Raw genomic sequence first — 9,418 nt, forward strand, 5'->3', positions numbered from 1 at the left:
ACCTCTTGTTCTATTATGGAGACAACCTTGACACCGAATTCCATTCCTCTATTGCTGAATGGTTGCACCGAGATTCAACCACTACTTCAGATAATCGATGTAGGTTCTGTTACCTCATTGAAAACAACATCCTCGCACTTCCACATTACTCTATCTGATGGAACACATCAACATAAGACTTTGCTACCATCCGCATATGGCCCACAAGTTGTCTCTGGAGACATCCAAATTGGCTCAATAATTCTTCTAAAAAAAGCAGCTTGCACAGTGCTGCAAAACTCCTCGTAAGGCCCACCATTTGAAATCACCCTCTTTTACTTTTTCCCGCCTAGCCGTTTTTTGCATCAAAAGAAGGAAAATGGAATCTTTATTAATTCATTTCTTACTTGTTTACATAAGGTCCATTCGAGTTGTTGAGCTTGAAGTTGTGCAGCGCTCAGCAGCGTTGATGAAGGACACATCGACGCTGCAACATGCACAGGCGGGTTCAGCCGAATTTACCTCTTCGTCAGCTGAAGATACCTTTCCCTTTGTAGTTACTCCACCAACTACGGCAACAACTCCAACAATTCCATTCACGGCACTCAACCCTTACCGAAAATATTGGTCTATCCAAGGTAGAGCATCTGCAAAGACATCATTGAAGGCATACAACAATGTGCGAGGCTCAGGAAAAGTTTTCGGATTTGACCTTATCAACCGTGATAAGGAAGAGATCCACCTTTCTGCATTTGCTGAACTGGTCGAATCTCTTTAAAATCTAATTCAGGTTGGGCAACTATACATTGTATCAAATGGCACAGTAAGAGAAGCAAATCCAAACTACAACCACCTCAAGAAAAAATGGGAGATTTACTTGTCTACTGCTTCCACTATCAATCCATGTCCTACAGATGATCCAACGTTTCCCTACCAGAGCTTTCACTTCAAGAATATTGCTGAAGTAAAAAGTGCAACTCCAAATACAAATGTGGATGTCATCGGTGTTGTTACCTCCATGTCACCTACATCAACAATTCGACGAAAAGATGGAAGTGAAACATTAAGGAAAACACTCACACTAAAGGACAAGTCGGGTTTTAGCATTGATGTAACATTATGGGGAGACCACTGTGACTATATAGGACAACATCTTTCTGAATTCTACTCTTTCGACAACCCACCAATTCTTGCAATCAAAGGAGGCCGCGTGTCTGAATTTAATGGCACCACAATAGGGACGATACCAACGAGCACTCTCACAATAAATCCACAGGTTGAAGAAACTCAGCAATTACATGCATGGTTCCGTGAAACTGGCTATAACTCTTCTTCTCCATCTTTGAGTAGAAACTATGGTGTTGCTTCGAGACGTGCCCTGCCACGAAAGACGCTTCATGAAATTGCTGGCATGCAACCCTCTGATAAAGCAATCTGGGTTTCAGTTCGAACAACAATTACTACTCTTCATATGGATGACTTCTACTTTCTAGCATGTCCACTAGATTTCAATGGAAAACAATGCATGAAGAAGGTTGTGGAGCATTCTAACAATCTTTGGCATTGTACAAAATGTAACGGTGACTTCCTATAATGTGACTATCGTTACAAAATTAAAATTGAGCTACATGACCACACCGGGAATCTACAGAACGTCACAGTTTTCAATGATGCAGGGAACGAGCTCATGGGCATCACGGCAAAAGACCTATTCCTACTTTCTATCGAACCAACTGATCTACAAGAAATTTGTGGCTGGATTTCAGGGCACCGCTTCCAGCTAACACTTTCCATTAAAACAGATTACTTCAACGGTGTTCAACGCTTGCAACCAATACTGATCAATTCAGAAGAAATTCAATATGCCTCTGCATGCAAGGAAGCACTCACCGACATTCAAGCACTGTCCGCTTCAAAACGAACTATTGTTCGCCGCCTTTGAACTTCTTCTTAGGGCTTCATCTACCACGCCTGTTTGTACATAAACAAACATTTCCACACATCTAACTGTCTCATCTTTGTAAATTACACACCCATGTTATTATCATGAAACCTGTAGTTCTCAGTGCAAATACTCTCTTCCAGTCATTCCAACATATGTATGTTTGCCATTTACATTTTACATAATATAAATATCAACATTTGTAAAGAGTCACTACATATGTTTCTCGTTCATTGTCTACATGCTATACATTGATCCCTTACTTGCTAAGCTATGCATTTTATCGCTCAAACATGTCAAACAAAAAAATTTTGAAGAAGAAGGGAACGAAATATTTTTAGTCTTGTTTCTCTCCTCTCAATGATAGATGTTGAAATAACATATGATTTCATAGCATTTCTAATTGCATGTTTTCCCTTCTACCTAATCTACCTACCTTCACCGCTGTTGAACTACAAAAAAAATTAAATCTATGTTCAAAATATAATGTTTTAATTTCACAATGGATGTGCACCCAATAAAATGAGATACCAAACATGCACTACTTGTTTATGAAAACTAACAACTATTACTTGTACTTGTTTATATATGCCACCAAACAATCAAATTGCGGCCAAAAACAAGCGGCGGTGTATTCTTTATGCACAACAAAAGGATCAAATAAATGCATGACGTCGACTACTTTATGAACACCACAACAACCCTACTACTTCCTCTACATCCCTTCCCACCTCAAATGCCCTCCCACCTATACAAACCAACCCACCACACGTTCATCATATCCAATATAACCCTCCTCTTAACGAAGAACACCGTCGCTTTCGAGAAAGGATTGATGGACTTTCTACCTTGCATGTTTGCACAACATGCAAGGAAGCATACCCAGGAATGAAAACAAAGCTCTTCCACGGTAGACTCTTTTGTTCTCATTGTGCATCATCTAAATCTACCAATCGTTTTTCTGAACTAAACAACATGGACCCTGGAGAACAACCCTCTGTCCTTCACCAATTAACACAAGTTGAAGAAATGCTCATCGCACGTGTCAACCCCATTCTACAAGTCACTCATTCACGTGGTGGTCAATATAAATATAGTGGCCATACAATTAGCTTCCCTCAAGATATCACTAGTATTGCCAAATACTTACCCCGGCTGCTCTCTGACTTAGACATCCTCATTGTGAAAAGGCAAAATCCATCTGAAAAGGCCTACGAATTCTACGTTTGCAAATCACGTGTCCTTGCAGCTCTTGAATACAAAATAAAATATGACCCTTACTACCGTGATGTTCAATTGAATTCATCTGCAATTTCTACGCTGCCAGATCTCCCTACAGACATTTCTTCTCTTCTCCACAGTGTAACCACCTCCTCTTTTGAACCCCATCAAACCACTACTGATTCCACTTATAATCCTGATGTCATGCTACCTCCATTAGAAATCCAACCCTCTTCTTTCGTTCCAGTCCTCCCAAATTCATGTACTGAACGTGACCACATTTGTAACTATTTGCACTCGACCCATTCAAGTTCAACAAGCTCTATCGATTGGCCTCCAATATCTCCAACTGCTATAAATGAATACAACACCATCGGCCTCCTTGCCATGGCATTCCCCACACTCTTCCCTACAGGCATTGCAATAATCATGCAACCAAGACTTACAAAAGTTGAAATGCATGAATATGCTTTGCACTTGCTGCACTACCATGATAACCGCTTTGGCCAACACCCAAGATTCCGCTACTATCTTTATAACATTCTAATGCGCCATCGTAGCCAAGCAATAGCCAGTGTTTTCGTGAAGAAGTACATTGAGAACAACTTGCCAACAACGATATCAGACCTACGCCACTGTCTTCATGACTCTCCGGATTCAAGATTGCCAGAGCAAATAATGAGGTTTGGGTCAGCACTACGAGGAACACGGTCTTTCTGGAACAAACGCCAATCTGAGCTGACTGACATGATCATGCAAATAGGGAGCCCAACATTCTTCTTCACTCTCAGTGCAACTGATACTAAATGGCATGACTTGCACACAATCATGCCCACCAGTGTTCCTTCCACTTCAGTCAACCCCTTCCAATGGAAAATCCAAAACATAATTAAAAACCCACATCTAACAGCCCAATATATGCATTGTAGATTTACAATTTTCCTTGAAGAAATCCTTCAAAAAGGCCTCCATGCAACCGACTACTGGTGCAGGTATTATTTAATATACATATCCCTCTACATTAATTTTATACATTGCATATACATGTATTAACTAAATGTACCCTTCATGTTATATTCAGATATGAATGGCAACACAGAGGATCCGCACACATTCATGGCTTCCTCTGGCTACAAAATGCACCAGACATGGACACACTTGATTGGGACAATGCATTAGAAGTTGCTAATGCACAGAAATATTTCGACCACTACGTAACTGCTTGGAATCCACGTCAGGCAGAACACCGAACTATTCCGCTTCACCAGTCAACAATTCATAACCCGTGTCTCCTTGACACAGCAGCAATATTCGCGTCCAATCAATTTGAAGACTACACAGAGCTTGTCAACTGCGTTCAACGTCATACAAAGTGTCATGAATCTTCTTGTCTTCGTAAGAAAGACAATGTGCTTAGCTGCCGATATGGAGTACCGTGGGAATTGAAGTCCACTTCTTCACTTTTCATTGATGATAAGGGTCATAAAACCTATGTCCCTGCTCGCAATGATGAAAGATTGAATATTCACAACGCCGATCTACTCTCTATTTGGAGAGCAAATGTTGATTGCCAACCAGTCCTTTCTCGCCATGCTGTATTGAAATATATTTCAAAGTATGCAACAAAAGCGGAGACAAGATCTGAGAGCTACCGTCAAATGCTATCGTGACTATCACAAAGTGCCCTTCCAGAAGCACCTACTAGTGGTGTCATCCGAAAACTCCTTACAGAAACCATTGCAGATAGAGACATTGGTGCACAAGAGATATGCCATATGTTACAAAAGCTACCTCTCTCTCTTTGCAGCCGTACATTCCGTTCTTTGAATGTCAACAGGGCTGTTTTCAAACGTGTTTCGCAAGATACTGAAAATCTTGGTTCGACACCAAACTTTATCGTTGCATATATGAACAGGCCTGCCTCACTAGAACCACTGCCCCTCCTTGAAGCTGCTCGCTCGTGGTCATATTCTGCCCAGCGGAGAAGAAACCACTAGAAACACATATTCCCCCCAATGATTGTACATGTCTTGCCCCATTACAATGTCATTCCTTCCTCTACTAATCCTTCTTATGCCACCTTCTGTTGGAGTGAATTACTCTTGTATTTCCCCTTCCGAACACTCCCTGATGATATCGGTTCAACTGATGCAGAAATTATTGCACACTGGGAGCAAAAAAAAGGTGCATATACACCATGGCATGTCCATCGCGAACCAGAAAACCCACAAAGCCCACCTACTGAAGATCAACCTACCCCACACACACCCCCTGATTCCATGCAGATGAATGAATGGAAAATCCTCTCTCAACTACACCCAGGTTACAATATTGCAATTGATGACCTCGACATGATTGGCTACCGCGACTTGGATGTCAACCACAATTGGTCACAAAATACTGTCCATTTCCCCTTGCAAGAAACTGCTATCAATTTCATTGAATTCAACCACTCACCCATTCAAAACCAACATCATTCATTTTCCAACCTTCCCCATGATCATACATTATCCCCTAGCCAAAGCATAGCTTTCACTGTTGTTTTTACACACTTCAAAACCCCTTCACCAAAATCCCCACGGAAGATCATCGTACAAGGAACAGCTGGCACAGGAAAATCCCATTTGATTAAATGCCTGCACCAAGCATTTGTGGAAAACTCGCCAGCCAACAAAAACCCTTTATTGTTACTTGCACCAACCGGCGTTGCAGCTTTCAACATAAATGCCCTCACAATTCACTCTGCCCTTCATATCCCTATCCAGACAATGCATCCTCTCGAAGGCCAGCCGCTCCTACACCTACAAGAGCAACTCTGTCATGTAGAATACATCCTCATTGACAAAATGAGCTTCATCGGTCCAAAAATGCTTTCTCGCATTGACGATCGTCTAAGAGAGGCATTCTCTCTTCATCAGAATACACCATTTGGTAATCGCTCAATTATCCTTGTTGGAGATTTAGGCCAACTACCACCTGTAAAAGACATTCCTTTATATGCTGGGACATCGCGTGGCACTGCACTTTGGCGCAGCTTCGACATGTTCATAACACTTTCAACCGTTTTCCGTCAACAAGGAACTAGCTCGTCCCAGGTTGCTTTCCGGCAAATACTTGCAAATCTTAGGAATGGAATATGTACACTTGAAGATTGGCAACATCTAATGTCAAGAACAAGTTCATCTCTTACACATGAAGAGAAATGCACATTCGACGAGTCCATGCACCTATTCGCAACAAACAACGCAGTTGTCTTGCATAATAAAAAAATGCTGAAACAATTGAACATCCCAGTAGCACTTTGCTCTGCGGAACAACAAAGGCAGAAAACTCCTACTACAACAGAAGATGAGCACCTACCTGCAAAGGTGCTCTTATGAAGTGAACAAAAAGTTATGCTCACCAGCAACTTATGGGTACATGCAGGCCTTGTCAATGGCGCGCTTGGGAAGGTCATCTCAATATTTTATTCAATTGACTCAAAACCCCCAGCATTACCATCCTTTGTCGTTGTTGACTTTCGACAATATAGAGGAACACCGTGGGACATTTCACACCCAACATATGTACCGATTCCTCCCATCACAAGGGGTGCACGCTGTCAAATACCACTTCAAATGGCATGGGCTTTAACGATACACAAGTCACAAGGAATGACATTAGACAAAGCAACAGTGGACATCGGCACTAGAGAACGCCAAGGGCTAACATTCACTGCAATTTCAAGGGTGCGGTCACTAGCAGACATACACATCAATCCAGCATTCCCATTCTCCCGCATTGCACAAATGCACAGGAATCCATATCTTAAGCGTAGACAGCAAGAGGAATCATTCCTTGCATCAAAATCTATCCAGGATAATCCACTTTAGCCAATCATACAACCTGTCTTCCAGAATTACCCACATGGTAAACACCACTCACTACATAACGAAGTTTCACATAGATTTCTTGCTTTTACATTTAATTTCATATGGTTTTATACTCATTTGGAATCGTTTAATTTATTTCGAATACTCAAACAAAATCGTCAAACATATTCATTGTCACTTACAGTGTTTCCTTTTTGGATGGCAACAGGTATGAATACATGCTACCTACGAAGGTTGTACGAGTGTTGCGAAGAAATTCAGCAACAAGAACTTACATTACAAGATATGCAGACAAGGATCCTGCCACAACAATCAATGCCACTTTACCGTTTGCGTCCAGCGATTGAATTGTTAAAAAAAATAAGGAACATACTTAAGATAACAATTCACATCCATGAAAGGGATGCACACAGGCAGATGCGCCATCAATTGCAGGAACAGCTTGCACAATATGGCACCACAATAAACACTAACTGGTGTTGCCGATGCCATGGCCCATCATGCATATATGATTAGCGGCTCATTCTCAATTACATCTCTACATAATAGAATGCTTTCATTGTACATATGTTTAGAAGCCAACGAATACTTTCATTGTATATATGTTTAGTTATATCTGGCATGTTTAGTTATATCTTAATAGAACTGTTCTCTGTTGTATGAACAAAAAGTATTCAATTACGTGGTCCACTGCTCTTTGTTTTGGGTTTTATGAATCAACCAACAACATTTTCTATAAAGAAAAACGTTTCTCACTTTAGATAGGTCGATGTTTACAACAACCTATTGAAAAAGTAATAAGGGCATTTATCCAAATGCAGTAAGAATGAATGGAATATAAAGTCATTCATTACAGCCACCATAATAAAGAAATAATCTAAACCTTGGTGTCCAAAATCACAATCCTAAAATAATCTGATAGCCAACACAGCCAAACTTCATAAGATAGTATGGCCAAGGTCTACTAAATTTAAGGCATCCACAACACGGTGCATATTCTGTTCTCTGAATGGTTAAGCAGGTAGTTGAGATGAGTTGTTTTCCATTTGAAAGCAGTATACCCCACAACAGGGGTTCACGTACTTGATAAAACAGTTCTCTCTGGTATGAACAAAGAATAATCGAGTACATGGTCCACTGCTCTGTGTTTTTCGTTGGTTAAATGCTCTGTGTTTTGCAATAAGAGAGAGCAGGTTGGGCTCTAGAGCCCAAATGGCAGGATTCCTTCTACATTAAACAACAAAAACATGTCAGCATTTTAGCCTTTCTTCACATTCACATACTTCACTTTTATATCATTTGCATGTTCAGCTTTCGAAGATGCTCCAGACACTCACAATGGGTTGCACACTGCTATTAATCTGTATTCTATTACAAATGGGAGGCAGGAGGAATGTATCTATGATGGCCTCTGTTGCTTTTCCTGGGATGAAAGAGCAGTATGAGACGCTGAGATTGAGCCCTGGGTCTTCTGAAAAAGATGTGAAGAGAGCCTACCATCGCCTTGCGTTGCAGGTATGCAAGTATCCATTTGAAGCTATGCCTCTTACTTTCAAGATCAGATATTTTCAATAAATCTTCCATTTCTGAAGCAAACAGAAAAAGAGATACAGGTTTGAAATAGAAATTAAAAATGTCAGACTTCACACATTCTTGAGAATTTTTAAGAAAATTTGTCTGGAAATATCCCTGGTCATATATAATGTCAGAAAACATTAATATTTCACTCATATGTTGATATAATCTGGTTACAGTATCATCCGGATGTTTGCAAAGGAGATGTGCGTGGGGTTCAATTTCACAAGATCAATCAGGCTTATGAGGTAAATTGCCTGCCTAAGAGTAATCTTTATCTATATGCATTTTCATTCTGTAATATGGGAGTCTTATGCAGGCCCACGGTTTTCTGATTGTTGTTACTTTTGTGATAATGAGCAGACGTTAATGTCCAGTTTAGCAAAGGCAAAGCAGCAAAGCTATTCTGCTGATTACTCTGTGGAGGGCATGATGGGAATCAATAACAATTATTGGGACGAGTGGGAAGAATGGATGGGATGGGAAGGAGCTGGAACCCTTGATTATTCCTCTCATATTAACATTTATGCCTAATGAAATTTTATCATAGACTGTGTATGTGTCTATTGTCCGGCCTTGCAAACAGTTATGGCCTCTCCATTACCGATCCCATGTTGACTGTTATGGGCTATCTATAAAGTTCCTGCTATTGGCAGAAAAACAATTGTTTTAGAAAGCCCATAAAGCTTCTTCATTCATCTCCTGGAAATACAATATGTTCTTCTAACTGTATAGTTGATTTTATTTATCTTCCGTTGGTTTCCATAACACAAAGGACTTACTGATCCAGATGAAGCAACAGCTTTCTGAGTTGTCTCTGTTTTAGTGA

The 9,418-nt window shown here is 40.5% G+C and overlaps 3 protein-coding genes and 1 pseudogene across 3 annotated transcripts; all 4 read left to right on the forward strand.

The window, feature by feature from the left end:
• The first annotated feature begins 358 nt into the window (after positions 1–358).
• Positions 359–1,921, forward strand: LOC149225933 (replication protein A 70 kDa DNA-binding subunit A-like). Its single transcript, XM_089380047.1, has 3 exons — positions 359–658; positions 770–1,417; positions 1,631–1,921. The coding sequence occupies exons 1-3, from the start codon at positions 359–361 to the stop codon at positions 1,919–1,921; spliced, it is 1,239 nt and encodes a 412-aa protein (XP_089236173.1).
• A 4,067-nt stretch (positions 1,922–5,988) lies between these two features.
• LOC149225934 (uncharacterized) lies at positions 5,989–6,522 on the forward strand. Its single transcript, XM_089380048.1, has one exon. It carries the CDS (start codon positions 5,989–5,991, stop codon positions 6,520–6,522), a length of 534 nt encoding a protein of 177 aa, XP_089236174.1.
• Positions 6,523–6,537: 15 nt separating this feature from the next.
• On the forward strand, positions 6,538–7,014 carry LOC149225935 (uncharacterized). The gene has a single exon (XM_089380049.1). It carries the CDS (start codon positions 6,538–6,540, stop codon positions 7,012–7,014), a length of 477 nt encoding a protein of 158 aa, XP_089236175.1.
• A 1,377-nt stretch (positions 7,015–8,391) lies between these two features.
• LOC149225936 (chaperone protein dnaJ 8, chloroplastic pseudogene) lies at positions 8,392–9,123 on the forward strand (annotated as a pseudogene).
• Positions 9,124–9,418: the final 295 nt, after the last annotated feature.

The sequence above is a fragment of the Pinus tabuliformis genome, chromosome J, assembly GCF_031772625.1.
Source record: "Pinus tabuliformis cultivar Carrire ecotype Pingquan chromosome J, CPIR1, whole genome shotgun sequence".
NCBI classification, from domain to species: domain Eukaryota; kingdom Viridiplantae; phylum Streptophyta; class Pinopsida; order Pinales; family Pinaceae; genus Pinus; species Pinus tabuliformis.